Source organism: Maniola hyperantus, chromosome Z (assembly GCF_902806685.2).
Source record: "Maniola hyperantus chromosome Z, iAphHyp1.2, whole genome shotgun sequence".
NCBI classification, from domain to species: domain Eukaryota; kingdom Metazoa; phylum Arthropoda; class Insecta; order Lepidoptera; family Nymphalidae; genus Maniola; species Maniola hyperantus.
This window is the reverse complement of record NC_048564.1, coordinates 2,026,448-2,048,312: the sequence shown is the minus strand read 5'-3', so window position 1 is coordinate 2,048,312 and position 21,865 is coordinate 2,026,448. Positions and strand designations below refer to the sequence as shown.

General features: G+C 40.2%; 1 protein-coding gene across 1 annotated transcript in view; it reads right to left on the bottom strand.

Annotated features, from left to right (window-relative positions):
- The window catches only part of Awh (LIM/homeobox protein arrowhead), a 74,831-nt gene extending 57,881 nt beyond the window's left edge, over positions 1 to 16,950 (bottom strand). The window contains exon 1 of the mRNA XM_034983549.2: positions 16,733 to 16,950. Within this exon, the coding sequence (XP_034839440.1) occupies positions 16,733 to 16,825 (93 nt within the window). The 5' untranslated portion in view covers positions 16,826 to 16,950. The remainder of the gene's footprint in view (positions 1 to 16,732) is intronic.
- Between the last annotated feature and the right edge of the window lie 4,915 nt (positions 16,951 to 21,865).

Below are 21,865 nucleotides of genomic sequence, written 5' to 3'. Positions count from 1 at the left end.
ATTCGCTTCAAGTTAAGTCAACATCGGCAGCTCACTTTTGTTCGCGGCGGATAGATGAATGGGTACCTAAAGTCCGCGACAGTTCGACATGGCATTTGGGGTTTGGACGTGTGGGATAACACGGGTGACGTGCGGGGGTGCGGGGCGTCCCCTCGCCTCATACCGGTCGCGAACTATACAAGGTTCCTACCTAGTATTAATCTATGTGATTCCTATTAAAATATGTGAATAGTGTGCCTCACACCAATTCTTTAAAGCTTTAATAGACTTATTGCCAGTTCAGCTTTGGAATCCCTTTAGCTATGTTTGTTGATTACACTGGTTCGCATACGTATCTCCTCATTTCTGAGGGCATATACCTAGCTCTCTCAATCGCTGAATGACTTTGAGTCAGTTTTGCATGAGTCGACTGCCTAACCCATTTCAAAGAACTTCAATGAAATACATTCCTTTTTTTACTACCAAAATATACGGTAAACTACCCTGCTTTTTGTATTTTTAGGGTTCGTTACCTCAAAAGGCAAAACGGAACCCTTATAGCAACACTTTGTTGTCTATCTGTCTGTCTGTCGGTCTGTCAAGAAACCTACAGGGTACTTCCCGTTGACCTAGAATCACGAAATTTGGTAGGTCGGTAGGTCTTTTAGCAGACATTCGGGGAAAGATCTGAAAACTGTGAATTTAGGGTTACATCACACAAAAAAAATTAAATTCTGATCATGAACTAATAATTAGTAAATTCAATTTTCGAAGTAAGATAACTATATCAAGTGGGGTGTGCATTCTAAAACAGATTTTTATTTATTTTTATGCATCATAGTTTTTGAATTATACTTAGTGCAAAATGTCAAAAAAATACGACTGTAGTACGGAACCCTCATCGCACTTGGCCGGTTTTTTATACATTTGATTCACACACTAGCTACTGAGTGCGTCGAAGATAGAAGAAAAAAAATGATAAAAAGAGTTGACAAGGGACAGACGCAGACGGGCAGGAGGGAAGGATGGGTGTTTATTAAATAAACAAGAGAGATCCGCGGTGCGGGCCTGCGGTGCTCCATTGTGAAATGATGACGGGTACTTTTCTGCTCTTAGAGCGGGGGCACACGACAAGTTGCGGCGGCGGTGCGGCGCCGGAGCGGTGTCGCTGCGTCGTCTTACATACAAAATATATCTGTACCCGTAGTACAAGATTTTACGTCTCACCAAACCAAACCAAATTCGAGAGTCGAAATACTTCCGCGTTACAGTAAACTGGATCTTAAATGCCTTGTTTTAAAGCTCAAGTTTGTCTACACTTCTACAGCCAGCGCTCCAAGCGGAAACATTGCGAAATGAAAATCAGTGGCATTGAATATTTGACTTCAATTCAAGGCTGTTTAGGTCCATTTTACTGTAACGCGGAAGTATTTCGACTCTCGAATTTGGTTTCGTTTGGTGAGACGTAAAATCTTGTACTACGGGTACTGTGGCATGTCACACGATGCGCTCCGGCGCCGCACCAGTCTTGCAACCACCGAGACGAGGCGGGGAGGGGTGAATGCGTTGCGACGTCGGAGCGGCACTCAGTTGTTTATGCGTCACAAGGAAGGACACTGTCCAACGCTGCTACGGCACCGTTGCGACATAACAACGTTGCGGCGCCGCACCGCCCGTGTGCCCACTGATACGGTGAAATCTTTGCAGTGCGGCGCCGCAACGCATCGTGTGCTCCCAGCCTTAGTGATAGGGGCCCACAGCTGAATGGTCATCGTGGACTTATGGGCCGGAAACATATTATATGTATTTTAATGTATAAAACGGGTACATACCACGATTAATTTTTGTTTTTATTTGTCGATATTTTAACCCAATTGCACGGGTCGTGGTCACGACGGGACTGCGGTGCTGCGAGAGATGAAGTTCGAGCTGTCAAGGGCAGTAGCGAACTACCCTCTTTCTTATTCTTTTCGCTGGAACTTCACGAGCTGTCCGGCAAAATACACTCACAACGTCACTATTAACTTTCCCCGTGCAATTGGGTTGAAATATCGACAAATAAAAACAAAAATTAATCTCGAATCCGAACCTACGTCTTCTGTGTTCGCGCCCGACGCCTTGACAGCAAGCTAATCGTTGCTAGCGCTCAAGGATCTTAGACTGTATCATCACTTACCACCAGGTGAAAATGCTATTGTAATATTTTCATTTAAAAAAATTGCCTGACTCTAGTGACGGAAATATTATAAAATAGTACTTTGTATTAATCAATACCAATCGAAACTCGTTGGATTCTTAATTCAATTGTATTCTCGTGATGGTTCTTTTAATTTTAATAAACGATTAGTCATGTCTGTCCAAGTTCGACCGTACATATGAGATGAGCGTACCTACCTACCTATATGCCCACATGCGATCGATTGTATAAACTGCATCGAAAATTGATCAATATTGATCCATACTAACATTATAAATGCGAAAGTGTGTCTGTCTGTCCATCCGTCTGCTAGCTTTTCGCGGCCCAACCGTTCAACCGATTTTGATAAAATTTGTTACAGTGCGACAAGATATCTTGTCGCGTGGCGAAAATCGGAACTAACGTTGCCGTCAAGTGTCCCCTTTGTCCTTGTTTGAATATTCTAAAAATCTAAACCTTTGTTCTCCAACAGCGCCCCCCTGTCAATGACATTCAAGTGCCAAGAGAGCTTTGTCGCACTGTATTACGTATTATTCGGATGAGACAAATACACAGAACAATCACATGTCGATAGGGAAAAATAAACTAATGGCAGTATACTTGGTACACAGTACACAGTGCGCATTAGTAGTGCGATTTGTGTTTGGCATATTTTTAAATAAGGTTGGCAAATCAGCCGGTTGGCAATATTGTGGCAGCGAATAGTCCTCGTGGTGTAATAAATAGCTATATTATAATATATAAAAGCAATGAGTTCCCGTGGGATTTTGAATCTTTAAATATATAAAGCTGACTGACTGACTGACTGACTGATCTATCAACGCACAGCTCAAACCACTGGACGGATCGGGCTGTTTGGCATGCAGCCTAGCTATTATGACGTAGGCATCCGCTAAGAAAGGATGTTTGAAAATTCAACCCCCTAAGGGGGTGAAATAGGGGTTTGAAATTTGTGTAGTCCACGCGGGCGAAGTCGCGAGCATAAGCTAGTAGACCTATAAGTATTCGTGCCAACCGTTCGGGTAAGTATACGATTGACGAATCATTTGCCGGATCCAAGTACCTAGTAGAGCCGCAACCATACAGTGCGACAAGGCTCATTTGGCACTTGAATGACATTGACAGGAGGGCGCTGATGGAGAACAAAGGCTTAGAATATTCAAACAAGGACAAAGGGGACACTTGACGGCAACGTTAGTTCCGATTTTCGCCACGCGCCAAGATAGCCTTGTACTGTAACGAAGACGAGGCAGACAGCTTGCTACGATTTGGAGATCTATACACAAAAAACATCAACGCGAGTTAAGCTCTCCTTTAGGGTTCCAAACCGCAAAAGAAAAACACCGGCCAAGTGCGAGGCAAACTCACGCACCCATGAAAATCAAAAATACTAAAAAGTTTTATTTCTTGTACGATGGTACGGAACGATTTCGTGTGTGAGTCCTACTCGCATTTGGCTGATTTTTACCAAGTCTTTGAATTGTTTAGTCGAGTGACTGCCAGCGAAAATTCGATAGTACGGGTAATGAGTTGATCATGATGATGATAGATTTATTTTTATGGATGTACCTATATATGCAAAAAGCCGTGATAGCCTAGTGGTCAAAATATCGGGATACTACATTCAGAAGGTAGGGGGTTCGATCCCGGGCACGCATTTCTTTTTCAAGTTTCACATACGACTTTTCGGAATTATCTAATATCAAGCAATTACTCATCAGTCATCACTATATCACTTGCTAACATCGTGAGGAAACCTGGATGGCAATGAGCTCTCCGTAATGTTCTCAAAAGTCTGCCGATCCAGACTTGCCGGGCGTTGCGGACTGTGGCCTAAACCCTTCTAATTCTGAGAGGAGACCCGTACTCGTTAGTGTATCAGAGATATCGGTCGATCATGATGATGACGATATAACATGTATAAGTCCCGCAAATTGCTAATACGTGGGGCCGCCATTTTAGTGACGTCAGCACTAGACTGAACTTTCGAGCTGATGGTATATTTTTACTTAAATATACCTACGTCAAATGACGTCAACATGACATCATTTCGATGTAAGTGAGACATGGTTCCAGCGCAATAGCAATTTGCGGGACTTAGATACCTATGCACATATAAGTTGAACAGCCTCATTGGATTTAATATTTGGAGGTTTATTTTGAACCTCTGTAAATATTAACACCTCGAGAGCCGCGCGGGGTATTATGGGCTGCGTGATAAATTAGATCGTGGTCACCGCGCATTATGCTCGTGTCCAGGAATCTCACCCCATTAATATTTCATCAAACAGATGCCTCCGATATTAATAGTCCTGGATACACTGACGGAGCATCGAATACCGATACAAAGCGTTTGTTACGTCACAAAAAACACCTCTCTCGATGGCTGAGGAGTGAAAACATCACATATTTCACTATGTATATGCTTAGTATGAGATTTTAAATATCACCAACGTTGATCGTGAGGAAACCTGCCTGCCTGAGAGTTCTTCATAATGTTCTCAAAGGTAGGAGAAGTCTGCCAATCTACACTTGGCCAGTGTGGTGGTAAACTATGGCCAAAACTCTTCTGATTCATAGAGCAGACCCGTATTCTGTAGTGAACCAGCGATGGCTTGATCATGACGATGATGAATGTTGATTGTATTCAAGTATCAAAATACTTCAGCTTTACATTAAACTGCATTTTGACAGCATAGTTTCAAATCTTAGGTCTGTCTGTATCTATAGATACAGCCAGCAGTGCCCCAAGCAGAAATGTTGCGAAATTAAGATCACTTAATCCCGGGTAAGGAGGCCAAGCCTCGAGGCCCGTAACCCCGTCTGGCCGTCCCGGCCAAACGGACAAGACCCGCTGATAACTTCAAATCACGGAAAGTTAGGTGTGTATCGATGCTCGAATTCTATCAAAACCTCATACTAAGCCCTCTGGCCACTTTGAACGACCGCGAGTTCAATCGATTGTTCGAGCTATTTTATTTTTTTATTTTTCGAACGCTTTCATAATAGGAGATAAATGTTGCGCGTAATTTTTTTAACAATATTTTCATTACCATTCTGTCACTCGTCATTCGTCATCGTCCACACGATTCTATAAGTACGCGACAGGTCGAGATGGCAATTGGGGTGGGGACACCCCGCACACCCGCACAGCCCCTGTGCTACCCTGATGCGCGTGTGTGGGGAGTCCCCCCGTCTCATACTCCGATTGCCATCCATGAGAGGTCCGTACAACAGCCGTATCTTTCCGACATTTTGCACGATAAATCAAAAACTATTATGCATAACAATAAATAAAAATCTTTTTTTGAATTTGCAGGTAAAACCCTTTCATAATATTATGATACCCCACTTGACATAGTAATCTTAATTTGAAAGTTGAAGTAGTTTACAAAATATTTTAACTTGTTTGTGTCATGTAACCACAAAATCACGGTTTTCGGATTGTTATAAAACCTACCTACCTGCCAAATTTCATGATTCTAGGTCAACGGGAAGTACCGGACACGACAAACGGACAGACAGAAATACAACAAACTGATCCTATAAGGGTTCCTTTTTTCCTTTTGAGAGAAAATGTTAGTTAATACCTAAATTATCCGGTCTCTATAAAATGTGGAAGCCTGAATCTATTAAAAGGTACCTAATATAGCCCAATAATTGTACTATAGCCATAATATTAATAACATTCCGTTATCAAGCGCCAATGGAGTCGGGAGTGTATTATTAAAGTAGTGTTATTCGTATTAAAGTTATGTTATTCGTATAAAGTGGGCGATAAATCCTGTGACTCTGCGAGGCGACAAAACCCGGGCGGCATTGTCGTAAATGATTTAGAGGGCAGGCACATCTCATACGCTGAAGCGGGAAGCTCTTTTCCTCCAAATGCACCCCCACAGTTCAGTTAGGGAACTTCTCACATAACGTCGACGTTTCGACGTCATTGACAGGCGTCAAAAATTTTAGTAGACGCAGATAGCCCTATTTTTCTATAATTTCATGTCACCATTACCCACGGAACCTTAAAAATAAATCATCATCATCATCAACCGATAGACATCCACTGCTGGACATAGGTCACTTGTAGGGACTTCCAAACGCCACGGTCTTGCGCCGCCTGAATCCAGCGGCTCCCTGCGACTCGTCTGATGTCACCCGTCCACCTTGTTACTACAAGGTGGACGGATGACATCAGACTATTGGCAGTATACGATCTTCCAACGCTGCGCCTTCCAGTGCGAGGTCGCCATTTCAGCACCTTGGGACCCCAGGGTCTATCGGTTTTCTGAACTAAGTAGGTATCTGCCCTGCCCATTGCCACTTCAGCTTCGCAACCCATTAAGCTATATCGGTTACTCTTGTTCTCCTACGTAAAAGAAAATACGTCCGGCATAAAAGAGGTAAAAATTTAATGCACACTGACTCATCTACCTATTATTGTTCTTTTGAAACTAGACTTTGTTAAAGTTAACGACCGTTCAACTCAAGGTGAAGATGATAATGAATGTAAATCTACCCATACCTAAGTCATTGACTGTAGTTTTAATCCGCAATGTAAACATAATTGGCTCAATCATTTTGCGAATAAATTACTGTTCATTCTATAAAATTTTGTAGCTACTAGCTGACACCCATGACTTTCGTGGAATTAGGTTTTTTAAAAATCCCGTGGGAACTCTTTGAATTTCCGGGATAAATAGTAGCTTATGTCACTCTCCATGTCTTTAACTATACTCATGCAAAAAATTACGTCGATCCGTTGCTCTGTTTCAACGTAATTGAAGGACAAACCAACAAATCAACTAAACCAATAAACAAACAAACACACACACTTTCGCATTTATGCTTTTTATTCTTATATATTCGCATATATCTGTCCACGAGTGAGTTTACTGCTATGATGCTGTCAAATAGTCAACATAGAAGTCGGTCTTCCTTTTCTTCTAGACTTCTTAAATAATTCGAAATGCCAAAACATACTTAGGTATATCAACCGGATGAAGTTTCGCTCTGAATCACAATCTGTTTAGGTTCTAGAACTTCTCCCAAGATACTTACGTACAGAAAGAAAGTTTATTTGAATAAAAAAGATATTTTTTAAATATTTTTTTTAGGTAGGTAGAGTACGCGGCAGAAAGTAATGTGCATTGACCGTAAGAAGGAGATAGCAGATTTGTAGAGCATTGTCTCTGTCATTGAGACCGACAAAACGTCATATAGGTATAAGTGACAGAGGCAACGCTCTACAAAACCAAAATGCCATTCTAAAGGCCGCTGTACATTAAGTTTATATTACTTTCTGCCACGTAGGTACTCTACGGTCTACCTAACTTATAATGCCCATAGTTTTCCCACGCAAGTGTTATACCTGCCTATCCCTTCACATATTTCGGAACAGATTACACAGAGAACAGAATTCAAAACAGCCTGTACAGAGCTTATTTGAATAAGGAAAGTTTTGATCTTTTATTCTTACATGAGAATTTGAATCTTCAAAAGACCCGGGACAGGGAAAAATATTATGGAAACGTCGCCAAGTATAGGGGATATACAGAAAAATCCTTCATTACCATAACTAGCTTATCAACACGCTGCTCACACATTTTTCACTAGCTATTTCCTATTAGGCTTACACAGAATCTCTGTATGCTTACAAATGGCTCCATGGACCCAACAATGGGACTACATACATCAAACCCTCTCGATGGTGAAGCATTGAAGGGAGGCAATATACCGATTCTGTAATCCTCACGTAAGAACTTATTTCTCAGATATTAACCGTCGGGATCGTGGTAATTTATCAATTTGTGCCTTTAGTGGTGCAGGTATCTTATAGCTTATAAAACGTACTATTTATAGTCGCTTGATCTAAGAAAGTAACGGCAATTCAACTTTTTAGTGTGGAATCAGATCATTTTCGTCTATTTTATAAAAAAACTGGCCAAATGCGAGTCAGGCTCGTGCAAATTAGAGGATTCCGTATACTACAGTCGTAATTTTTCGACATTTTGCACTAATTCAAAAACTATAATGCATAAAGATAAATAAAATCTGTGTTAGAATGCTGAAAAATCTAAAGCCCTTTCATATTATACCCCACTTGATAAAGTTATCATACTACGAAAATTTAAAATACTAATTATTAGTTCATGAGCACAATATAATATTTTTTTGTGTGATATAACCACAAATTCACGGTTTTCAGATTTTTCTCCAAATGTCTTCTATAAGACCTACCTACCTGCCAAATTTCATGATTCTAGGTCAACGGGAAGTACTCTGTAGGTTTCTTGACAGACCGTCAGACAGACAGAGAACAATAAGGGTTCCATTTTTCCTTTTGAGGAACGGAACCCTAATAACTAACTATGGAAATCCACGCAGAAGAAATAAAAAGGAGAGAAGTTCTAAGTATCTAGATACAGTGTCATCGGACTGTGAGCTCAAACACCTAGGTACATTTCACGATATACCTGCAGATGATATACCTACATATATATTTATGAGGGTCTGTACTCTGTTTGCACAGACCCATAGTTCCCAAGTTGCGGATGCTTGCAGTGTCACTGTACCAGTCATGTGGTGAGGACTTAGAAAGCAGGTAAAGTGACATCGTGATACTTTGTTAAAATTACATCATCATCAACAGCTCAGTACAGAGTATGGGTCTCCTCTCAGAGTGAGGTTTAGGGCATAGTCTACCACACTGTGACAAGTAGGATTGGCAGACGTCCCACACCTTTGAGAACATTATGGAATACTCTGTCAGGCATGCAGGTTTCCTCACGATGTTTTTCGTCACCATTAAAGCAAGTGATATTTAATTACCTCTTAACTCCGAAAAGTTAGAGGTGCGTGCCGGGGACCGAACATCTGACCTCCGATTAGGAGGCGGATGTCCTAACTGCTAGGCTATCAAGGTGAAAAATTCAAGGTGAAATTTCAGCCCCTTAGCTTTCAATTGCCTACAAGATGGTGTACCTATTGTATTGTTACAGATTGTAACTTTTTATGATCCGAAAAGAGCAACTGCCGAGTTTCTTGGTGACTCTTCTCAGTCCATCCTGTCACTGATTCCATCCTGTGGTAGAGTCACAAGTAGCATAAGAGAAACTAGGTTGTCCTACATTCAATAGGAATATATTTTGATTTTGTGAAAATTTTACAATAAAACTTCAAGCTAGCCTTATCTGATTACTGTACAAATCATACCCGTGTGAAATGGTGCCAAGAATACTGGCTGCATTTCCACGCTGGACAGCCAGGCTGATAAAATGAGTAAGCTCATCTGTCACCAGATGATGCTATTAATCGCGGTGATATGCCTTGGAAGAATTTTTTAGCACTAAAACATCATGGACCCAGGGTCTTGTTTTTCAATGACATTTCGGACGAGTAAATAGTCAATATTGGAACTTCCCACCGCTATCACAACTCAACCCCAGAGTTGGGTATCAAGCTCGTGAGCGACTGAGCATTGCCCATTAGTAAGGCACAATGGTACAAAGAGGAATCGACGCGGCTGCAGCATCAGTAGGTAATCGACGCCGCAATCCGATTACGTTTGAATCGGGTGCGCTCGATAAATCGTCGCCCGCGCTGCCTGTCGTCGGCGATTCGTTATGTCCCGGTTTACCGAAAAATATTCGATACATGGAGAAATATGTCGGCGGTCGCTTTATAGGCTAATATGTTATTTAAAGCGGGCGAGTCGGCGCGGAGCCCCGCAGCGCTGCCACCGGCTCAATGCCGATATTAATGATCCCTATGTATCACTGCGGAGTGCAAATGTCTTGTTCGAGCGATCGCTTGACGGGTCAACACTCGTGGATCAGCTGCAATGACCTCGCCCACCCGCTCACAGTCGTCCGAATGAGCAGGTTTACCCGACACTTTTTTTAACAATGCTTATAGGCTTGCGTTTGACGACAATCATGCCTAAAAAGCAATGATGAGGTCTAAGCTGGAGCGCGTTTGCCTAGGAAATGCCCATTCAATCTTGATTTAAAGATATTTTAAGTCATGCTTGGCAAATGGCAGCAAACACGGACGCCAGAAGGACATTCCACACCTAAGTGGTTCGTATCAGAAACGTTGAGCAAACACTTTTCGTACGAGTAGATTGGATGTCTAAGTAAAACGTTTGATAACCATATTTTAAGTATGTTGATTGAGAAGCTAACAGGATGCTGAAACGCATGGTTTCGCTGGTAGAGTGGTTATCACCATCATGATCAACCCATCGCCAGCCCAATTCTGCAAGCACGGGTTTTCTCTCAGAAAGCCGTCCGTCCGTCCGGGAGCCGTCCAGTAGTTTGAGATGTGCGTTGATAGATCAGTCAGTCAGTCAGTCACCTTTTCCTTTTATATATTTAGACTAGCTTCTGCCCGCGGCTTCACCCGCGTGGCCTACAGGAAACAAATGGCATTTTTTAATTCAGAAACAAACATTATAACAACAGGACGTGCACCCTGCACCAGCATAGAATAACACTTATAACCTTCCCACCCCATTTCATCCCTTTGGGGGGCGGTTTTCTCATAGTCGTTTCGTAGCTGACACCTAACCTCAGGAAACACCTACCTACTTTCCAAATTTCAAGTGAATAATATCAATAATTAAAACTGTCCCATACAAACTTTCATCCCCTATTTTACCACCCTTATGGGCGAATTTTCCAAAAATCCTGAAACACGTATTTCTTCATTTGTGACAGAAAACCCAAATACCAATTTTCATGCAAATAACTTGAAAAATGACGGACTTTCGTACAAACTTCCATCCCCCATTTAACCCACTTAGGGGTGGAATTTCGAAAAATCGTTTCTTAGTGGATACTTACTCTTTATAAAGAATAGACGCTCCAAATTTCATGTCTCTAGGACCAGTGGTTTAGGCTGTGCGTTGATAATTGATATATATGTCAGTCAGTCAGTCAGTCAGTCAGTCAGGACTTTGAATTTTATATATATAGATTTAGATTATGCTCTCGCAAGTAAAGTGCAATTTTTCACACGGTTGGTTATCTAGTGTGATGTTTTTTTGTGCTTAACTTTAACCAGGTTCTAACACAAAGAATTTATATACTTAGGTACAAGATATAATTTACATAGAAAAGTAATTAACGACAAATTATTAACCGATGCTTTTACAAGTTCGTGCCGCGTAGCGATTAATTTGACTTATGAAATGAGATCAAGTTTTTCTTTACTAATTTATTTAAAAAAAACCTCGCTTTGAACTAGAAATGTCCATACATATTTATGGTACCCATAAACGCTTATACATTATGTTTCCGCCATTAAAATATAGTAGTGTTGATAGTATTTATACTATAGGTAGGTACTTATAGTTTATTGATAATAGATAGGTACATTTTAGCAAAAAAACCGACCACGTTCCGTAATACAGTCGTATTTTTTCGACATTTTGCACGATAAATCAAAAACTTGTGTGCATGAAAACCAATAAAAACCTGTTTTAGAATGTACTTACATATTAAGTATACGATATCCCACTTGGTATATTATCTTACTTTGTAAGTTAAAAATACAAAATATTTGTTCATGAAAACCACAAATTCACGGATTTTGGATTTTTCCCCTTAAGTGTGCTATAAGACCTACCTACCTGCCAAATTTCATGATTCTAGGTCAACGGGAAGTAGCCTATAGAGTATAGATTTCTTGACATACAGACAGTCAGACAACGAAGCGATCCTATAAGGGTTCCTTTTTTACTTTTCAGGTACGGAACCCTAAAAAATGTGTCTGTGTCTGTCTGTCTTTATTTCGGTAAAACCAACTGTGGTTTTTTTAGTGGCACTGAATGTATCAAAAATAAAGCCCATACATACACATACTATAACTTAAATAAATACATACATACACATACATACATACATATACATACATACACATACATATACATACTATAACTTAAATAAATAAGTACACCTACCTACCTAATAATAATGATAGCGCCAAACTCGACTGTACAATGTAAATTGGCAACAGTACTTTTTTTTTTACCCAGTAATGTGATTAAAAATACATATTATTCTAGTACATTATAAGTCAATAAGACTATATTTAATAATAATAATAATAAAAATGTATTTATTTAAGAAAAAATATTTACAGGTTACACAAATTCAGGTATAATCATAAACTCGAAGCTTGAGTTTTTCCGTATACCGAAGCCGTTAACATTAGGTATCTACACGTCACACATATCTAATTAAAAGCTAAATAACAATTACTTATAAACTAACAACATTGAACCAAATGTAACATATTTTAAAACTTATATTTAGTAGGTAAAAACGCAATTATTAAAATTATAAATGAATGTAGGCAAGTAAAAAGTTCGTTCCGCAAAGCGGAGTACCTACCTAGTTAGGGTGTGGTTATCGTGCTACGAGCGTAAGATTTTCTGATATTCAAGTATTTTTTTCCAGGAAACTAGATGATTTTCAAGGACAGATTTAGGGCTTCAAAGTTGAGTCTGTTATTTATTTAATTAAAACTAGGTGCGGGAGATTGGACACTACAAAATAAATAAAATAGATTTTGTAAATATGATACATTAAAAGTCAATACGAAAGATCGATTTATTTTAAACATTTTGAATTATATGAAAGTTCGTCCTATGATGGTAAATTTGGAGCCTGAAATCTTAGAATTTCATAGTTCAAGTGATAGAGGGCCCTTAAAGCAAGTTTTCTTTAGGTATTATTGAACCTACTATTGAAAGAACCTAATACCTATTGAATTTCTTAAAAAATAAGTATCTACAGTACGCAGCAGAAAATAATGTAGATCGGCCTTTAAAAGGAGATAGCGGATTTGTAGAGCATTGTCTCTGTCGTTGAGACCAACAAAACGTCATACCTATAGGTACGTGTGACAGAGACAACGCTCTACAAAGCCGAAATGTCATCCTAAAGACACCCTGTATCTACAGTAATAAGTCTATGTGTATCTACATTATTTTCTGCCAGGTACTGTCATCATCATCATCAACTAATAGACATCCACAGCTGGACATAGGTCTCTTTTCGGAACTTCCGCACGCCACGGTCTTGCGCCGCCTGAAACCAGCATCTCCCTGCGACTCATCTGATGTCGTTCGTCCACCTAGCCTTAGTGGGGAGTCTTCCAACACTGCGTCTTCCGGTGCAGATGCAGATCGCTATTCCCGCACCTTAGGACCCCAACGTCTATCGGTTTTAGGAACTATGTGCCCTCATTGCCACTTCAGCTTAGCAACCCGTTGAACTATGTCGGTTTCTCTAGTTCTCCTACGGATCTCCTCATTTCTGATTTGATCACATAGAGAAACTCCAAGCATAGCTCTCTCCATTGCCCGCTGAGTGACTCTGAGCTTTCTTTACGTAGGTACCTACTGCCGTGTACTGTAGGTAGATTTAATTTTAGAATATTGCGATATCATTACTATAAAATAAGTACAAAGTCAAAGTCAAAATCAAATGATTTATTCAAAATAGGTAATAAATTACTCTTATTGATGGTCTGGTATGGTGTTAGATATAGTGGTGATAATTATTACGCAAACTTAAAACTAAAGCTACGAGGGTTCCAAACGCGCCCAGGTCTGAGAAGAGCCCACAACAAACTCAGCCGGGTATTCTTTTTATTATCACCACTTTACAAAATTATTGGAACTTATTAGAACCATCACAAGCCGTTAAGCAACTCATTCCCAAGCTTGCTTATCATTTAAATAATCCTTTACATTGTAATAGGATTTTTCAATCAGTTTACGTTTTATGAAAACTTTGAACTTGTTGAGAGACATCTCCAATATGTCTTCTGGAAGCTTATTATAGAAACGTATGGAATTACGAGCAAATGATTTGCTAACTTTACTGAGCCTATAGAGGCGGGCATTACAAGTTTATTTTTATTTCTAGTATTTATATTATGACAGTCACTTTTTTTTAATTTATTTATGTTTTTATGTACGTACAGTAAATTTTCAAAAATATATTTACTATGCACTACCATAATTTTAACTTTCCTAAATTTAGTTCTCAGCGACTCTCGTGGCCCCGTACTGTATATGGTAGACATGTGTCCGCTATAGCTAACTTAACTGAAAACCGCTGCCGTGCCTATAGCGTACCGTAGCGTTATTGTCGTAGCTAACAACGGTTATCAGCTAACATCTATGACGAACCACCTGACAACGCAACGCTGCGCTGCCAACTGGCAACTGACAATGCATTGTTCGGTTTTTTGGTAACTAGAAACGCAATAATTATGCCTTCTCTTTCTTTCTTTCACTGAAAGCTGAGAAGGAGCGGTTATTGGCTACCGGCTTAGTAACTAAGAACTTGATAAACCAAAGCCGACCTTATCTCTATTACGCTAAGGCTTAACTGTACAAGTACTTGTCCATTACACTTTGATCTATCAATCTTGATACAGTTAGCCTTAGAGTAATAGAGATAAGGTCCTCTTTGGTTTATCAATCTTCGTGAAATGTTTTTGGTTAACTAGATTGTGGCCAACTATTTGTGCAGGCGTCCACTATAGTTTGACCTATGTCAATGATCATTATAATTAAACTTTGCTGCTATGAACTTAAGGTTGTGATTACTTCACGATATTCATGAAAGTAAAATTGGTTTTATTTTAGTGAATATGCGCGCGCTAGCTATACAGACGGTATTGATACAGCAGCTAGCTTAGTTACTACTACGGAAACCGCTGCGCGTTGCGCATATTAAATTAGTTGAAACACAACTCTGATACCGATATTCGGCAACGGTTATCAATATTGGTATTGAAACTAAATAACTGTTGATTAACCGTTGCCAGAAATAGCCAATAACGCCCATCTTTAGTATATGGCTCGAACAGCCCTTTTCTAAGTACCTAAATTAAAATATTAACTGAGTAGGTGGTACAGTAACACATGTGTTTACGATATTAGGTAAAGGACTTTTCTATCTACTGAGTAACTTAACGGTTGATGGGAATAGGCAGACCTACCTACAATTTTCACTACAGGAGGCAAATTGGCCAAATTGCCCAGGTTTTAGGTCATTGCCGTAATCTACGTGAAGTTATAGTAAACAATATTGGTAAATATACCTACCTACCTACTGGACCAAGAGCCCGCGAGAGCCAGACCTTGGTTATTTTATAAAAACTGAAATTTTCTCTGCGTATTGTCCCCAACACAGAGAGGAACGATCCGCGACTGTGAAGTTTGGATCATGATGGTATTGGCTAGTCCATCTGTCTGTCTCCGTCCGTTCGTCCGTCTGTCAGTCTGTGTGTGACAGCCACTTTAAAAATAAATTATAATCAAGCTGTAAAGTTGAACTTTAGCACAATGTGGCTAATTCCGTTGTACACAATCTCTAAACTAAACTAAAATGACACGTCTAAATCTATTGCTATCCCTTTCATAATGTTGCTTGCGGAAAAGGAGAGCACTAGATTTAGACCTATTAATTTAGTTTAGTTTAGAGATTGTGTACTAGAGAATCGGCCCCAATACCTACTTATAGAAACGTAGGGAGGTATAAGGTAGGTACCTAAGTACTTAAAGTACGCCTGACCTTTAAAAGGGGATAGTAGATTTGTAGGGCGTTTTCTCTGTCGTTCAGATCGACAAAATGTCTTACCTATAGGTATGAGTGACAGAGACAACGCCGAAATGTCTGCCTGGCTGTCCACTCTTGGCACCATTCCACGCGGGCATGATTTGTATATTAAGGTTTTATTGAAAAAAAAATTATATACCTATCTAGATTTCATATTGCAAGATAGCCAGCTGTGCAGTGCAGTGAGTCATTTTGGTATCGTAATATTAGAGCTATGTTAAGACAATCCAGGAGTGTCCGGGCTGTTTCAGCGATGGTGTAGCCACGGTGTAGCTATCTAAACTCTTTTCATTCCGAGAAGAGACGTAGGCCCAACAGTGGGCGATTGATTGTGATAAAAAACCAATTGCGAGTCAGACTCACGCACCGAGGCCACCGTACCTACTACAGTCGTATTTTGTGGACATTTTGCAAATCAAAAACTGTTTTAGAATGTACAGGTAAAGTTATTAATAATTAGGTTAATAATTTTTATGTCATTTTTAACTAGTATTATCTAGATTATAAGTAATATGCCATATTTTGTACAATCATTTTATTATTGTATTGTTCTATGCCGATCTGACTTTCGTAAGCGCTTGTAATGAGTCTAAATCGAAATAAATACAAATACAAATACAAATACAAGTTCTCATTCTCTTTGGAAGTCGAAAATACTAATTTGGTATGTTTGTTCAAAACACATTTTAATTTTTTTTGTATGTAACCACAAATTCACGGTTTTCAGACTTTATTCTAATGTTTGCTATAAGACCTACCTAACCTACTTACCTGCCAAATTTCATGATTCTAGGTCAACCCTGCAGGTTTCTTGACAGACAGACAGACAACGAAGTGATCCTATAAGTAAGGGTTCCTTTTTCCTTTTGATGTACGGAACCCTACAAAGTAGGTACTTAATAGAGCAAGCACTCACCTTCATTTCTCGTTTTACACTCAACACTTTTCCTTCTTCACCGTCCCCGCATGAAGTTGGATAACTGAAACATTCAGTACTTTCACGTGTCATTAAACAGTCAAAACATAATCTACAACTCACTGAAAGCTAAACACAAGTGCTCTTTATATCTATTATTATTAATTCAAAGCACAGTTTCTAGTAGTATTACTTATACTGGCACAAAAGGCCGAAACGCGTCGGTGCGACCACCCGTCACACAAGAATCACACAAACTAAGTTTCACAGGCAACTAGGCGGTGTCGAACTTGCAGCCCTCGCTTTGCCAGCCTCCCATTGGACAATCCTCGACCACAGGGCGTGGTTCCGTACCAGTCGTGCTCGCCTATGAAAATTGCGGTACACTAATTCCCTTCCTTGTGTTATTAACGGGCGGTTTAAAACGGTCGCCGATGTCGAGTATCGGATTTCAACTCGGCTCTACAACTGTGGGGAAACATACCTCTAACTGACCTATAAATATCTATAGAATCAATACAAAATGGTACAAACACGGATATAATAGGACGCGATAGGTCGACATGGCAATCGGGGTGAGGACACCCCGCACACCCGCACAGCCCCCGCGCTAACCCGGTGTGGAATAGCGCGGGTGACGTGCGGGTGTGCGGGATGTCCCACCGTCTCATACCCCGATTGCCATATCGACCTGTCGCGATCGCGAACTATAGACACGGCTATATATGCCTACCTACCTACCTATCCATGTTTGTACTGTTTCTATTGATAGGTAGGTACTTACACGTTATATAAACACGTAAAGCCATTGATTGCTTCATCTCTCGCAGCACCGCAGTCCCGTCGTGACCACGACCCGTGCAATTGGGTTGAAATATCGACAAATAAAAACAAAAATTAAAACAAAAATTAATCGTGGTAGGTAGGTATGTACATTGTACCTACCCGTTTTATACCTACATTAAAATAAGCCATTGCTCCTCTGTAATCTTCCTCCTGTCGTGTCAGTTTGCCGTCCCATCGAAATATGGAGTGAGTCAATAGATAGGTATCTAATACTTACCTACCTAATATTATAATACCTAAGTATCATGCGCAGATGATTAAGTAGTCTTGATTTAAATAAACCAGAAAAAAAAAATATACCTACCTACTTTGATGTAGGTAAGATAAAAAAATTGCACCTTTATTAGAAACCTCAATAGCTCAGCCGGTAATCGAGTGGACTGAAAACCGAAAGGTCGCCGGTTCAAACCCCGCCCGTTGCACTATACCTAATTGTCGTACCTACCTACTCCTAGCACAAGCCTGGCGCTTAGTTGGAGAGGAAAGGGGAATATTAGTCATTTAACATGGCTAATATTCTTTAAAAAAAGAAAAGAAAAAAAAACAAATAGATACCTGTTATTATATCTCTCAAACCATGATCCAAATAAACGTTCCTCCCAGTGTTGGGGACAAAACGCAGAGAAACTTTTGCTTTTATAAAACAACGAAGGTCTGGCGCTGGCTCTCTCTCCATTATGAACTGGTGAGTCTTGGCAACCAAATTTAGGTAGGTACCTACGTCCTACATGAAATGTTTTGGCGGTATAATACCTAAATGTTCCGGAGAGACTTACCTATACCTACCTACAGTGGCGTGCAGGTCCTATGACCTGCACGCCACTGTAGGTAGGTATAGGTAAGCAGTGCATTCATGCCTCTATAGGCATGAATGCACTGCTTACCCCAGTTGTAATAGCTCAATGCATATTTTTCATTATGACCTGCCAGTAAACAGGTTCCTACCTAACTAATGCTTACCCTGGCTTCAAACCCTGTGCACGCCACTGCCTACCTATCTACTTACAGAGAAATAGATGAGAGAAAAATGTTTTTTTTTTTACCAAAATTACCTAGTAGGTATCGATAACTGGTAACATCCATCTGTAGGTAAGTAATAAGTATACCTACCTATCTATTTCTCTGTAAGAAGATAGGTAGGTAGGTACATATACCTACCTATCTTCTTACAGAGAAATAGATAGGTAGGTATACTTATTACTATTTAAAAATACATTATTATTTTAAGACTAGACTATTTAGTACTTTTAAAAGAGCAACCGCCGAGTTTCTTGCTGGTTCTTCTCGGTAGGAATGGCATTCCGAACCAGTGCTAAATTAAACTAGTTAACGATTCAAAAGCACTTGTAATACCTAAGTCTACTTGAATAAAAATATATTCTATTCTATTCTATTACCTATCCATATTGATGTTAGGTATAAATGCCAATTAGGATGTGTCTACAGTCTATCTGTGTGTCTGTCTGCTAGCTTTTCACGGCCCAACAGTTTAACCGATTTTGTTTTCAGGGCCCAACAGTTTAACCCATTTTGTTTTCACGGCCCAACAGTTTAACCCATTTTGATGAGCTTTGGTACAGAGTTAGCTTACATTCCGGGGAAGGACAAAGTCTACTTTTTATCTCGGAAAGTTAGAGAGTTCCCACAGGATTTTTAACAACCTAAATCCATGCGGACGAATTTGCGGGCATCATCTAGTACTTAGTAGATAGGTAGGTATGTTGAGACTTGAGAACAATGAATTGTCGTAAAGGGACCGTTTAGCGCAAGGGGGGTTGGGATGGCGCAGTCAGCAAAACGCCGTTGATTTCATTACGTTTGGCGAACATGCCCTTTTCGACAAAGGGATTGTGATGCATTACTAGTCAGTATTTTTTGCTGCATCGTCACTTTACCTACCACCAGGTGAGATTGTAGTCAAAGGCTAACTTCTAACCTACCTAAATTAAAAAATTAAAAAAATTATAACTTTGAAAAGTAGAGGTGCGTGCCCGGGATCGAACCCCCACCCTCCCGAATAGCCGACGTTTAAACCATACGGCTATCACCGATTCACCGGTATTACTTACCTATAACTACATAATATCTATAAGTAGGTAGCTAAAATGCTAAACATTTTAAAGGCGCACCTGCACATCTACGTACTGCCTGCCTGCACTGTCGATCAATAGCAGCTATTAGATAAAATCAGCCCAATTATACCTACGTAACTATCTATCCCCTATCCCCTACCAGTGGTGATACAAAATGGTTTTGTTATCTCATTTATTTCACTGTCTAATCTAGTTAATGCAAGTGCAACCCAACTTATAAACTTTTTTAGGATTCCGTACCTACCTCAAAAGGAAAAAAAACTGGCCGAGTGCGAGTCAGGCTCGCGCAATGAGGGTTCCGTACTACAGTCGTATTTTTTCAACATTTAGCAGGATAATTCAAAACCTATGATACATAAAAATAAATAAAAATCTGTTTTAGAATTCACAGGTGAACCTTTCATATGGTACCCCACTTGATATAGTTCTCTTACTTCGAAATGGAAAATACTAATTTTTAGTTCATGACCACAATTTAATTTTTTTTTGTGTGATGTAACCACAAATTCACGGTTTTCAGATTTTTCCCCAAATGTCAGCTATAAGATCTACCTATCTGCCAAATTTCATGATTCTAGGTCAACGGGAAGTACCCTGTAGGTTTCTTGGAGGAACCCTTATAGGATCACTTCGCTGTCTGTCTGTCGTGTCTGTCATGAAACCTGTAGGGTACTTCCCGTTGACCTAGAATCATGAAATTTGGCGGGTAGGTAGGTGAAAATCCGTTAAATAACGTATCCGTGAAATGACGTTATTTTGACGTCAGCCGAAATAAAATTATACCATCAGCTCGAAACTTCAGTTAAGTGTGACGTCACTAATATGGTGGTCACGCGCATTAGCAATTTGCGGGACTTATACCTACTACTATTACCTAGTAGGTACCTACCTACTTACTATTTAGTATGCAGGTAGGCTAACCGTAGGTATACCTACTTATCTCCTATCTACCCAATAGGTAGATATTTATTTATTCCTGATTTATTCGAAGCGTTGCGCCGCCCGTCCCGCCCAGGGTCCGTAATTACGTTTCTTTCAGAGCTCATCTATATCCGAGAGGCTTTTCCCGCGTTTTTAATCCTCAAAGGCACCGGATTTTTCCAGCGCGTCCGGATTGGCCGGAACTCCGGAAGGATCGATTTTTCATTGCAAATTGCGAATTTGAAATTCTAATTTGACGCCGCGCGGCGTTTTCACGCGCGGGTAATTTCGTTACGGGGCCCGGCGTGCCCCGGCTTTGTGTTACCAGTTGCGACAATTACTCATCGGGAATTTCAAATGTACCCCGCCCAAAGATTGTACCTTTGTCGACCTCCCTGGCGCAGTGGAGAGCGATGTGGCAGAGTGAACTAGAGCACAGAAGTGTGGAAACTCTCAGTTTTGATCCTGAATCGACATCTGTCAAATAATAAGGCTAGGGGTGACGCGAAAACCAAAGATAGTACCAAAGATAGGACACTGAGGTCGAGTAGGCAACCGGGGTATGAGGTGGGGGACGCCCCGCACACCCGCACGTCACCCGCGCTATCCCGCACTGGGGATGTGCGGGTGTGCGGGGTGTCGATCTTTACGATTAGGTAAGTAGGTACAGCCATGAAGAGTCCCCAGTTAAAATTTTCACTTCAAAAATACTCGCTATCCAAAGTAGCAAGCAACCTTTGAATAACTTAATCAAGGTAGGTACCTACTTAGGTATTTACAGAAAGGAAATAACTCGAGAATTATTCCAAGCTTCCAATGTAGGCACCTACCTACTTCGTATCTATGTTGTAGGTAATTAGTTCCAACCCTCAATCTGCCCTTAGGCTCTAACGATCAAAGGCGGTGAACAATCAGTCTCCAATGCCTTGTAATTTGCGCATTAAAACATTATTCTGCGCCTATTATGTCATTCGTGATCATTTCGATCACTTTTAAGAGAATGAGTGATCCAGTGAGTGAATCGCGTGAGAGCTCAGAGTTGACACGCGACGCACTTCACTTCACTACCTCTTAATAGTGAATACAAAACTACCCTCATAATTAAACCAAACGAGTTTAAACTCTCCTCCGTTGTAATAGATGTCTTATCAACCGCATTTGTCACATTGCCCAGCAGTAGTTCATTACAAATCGCAAGCTTAGATTTAACAACAATAGTTACTAGCTGACGATTCAAAGCAAATTGTTCTTTATTTCTTTAGGGATAAGAACT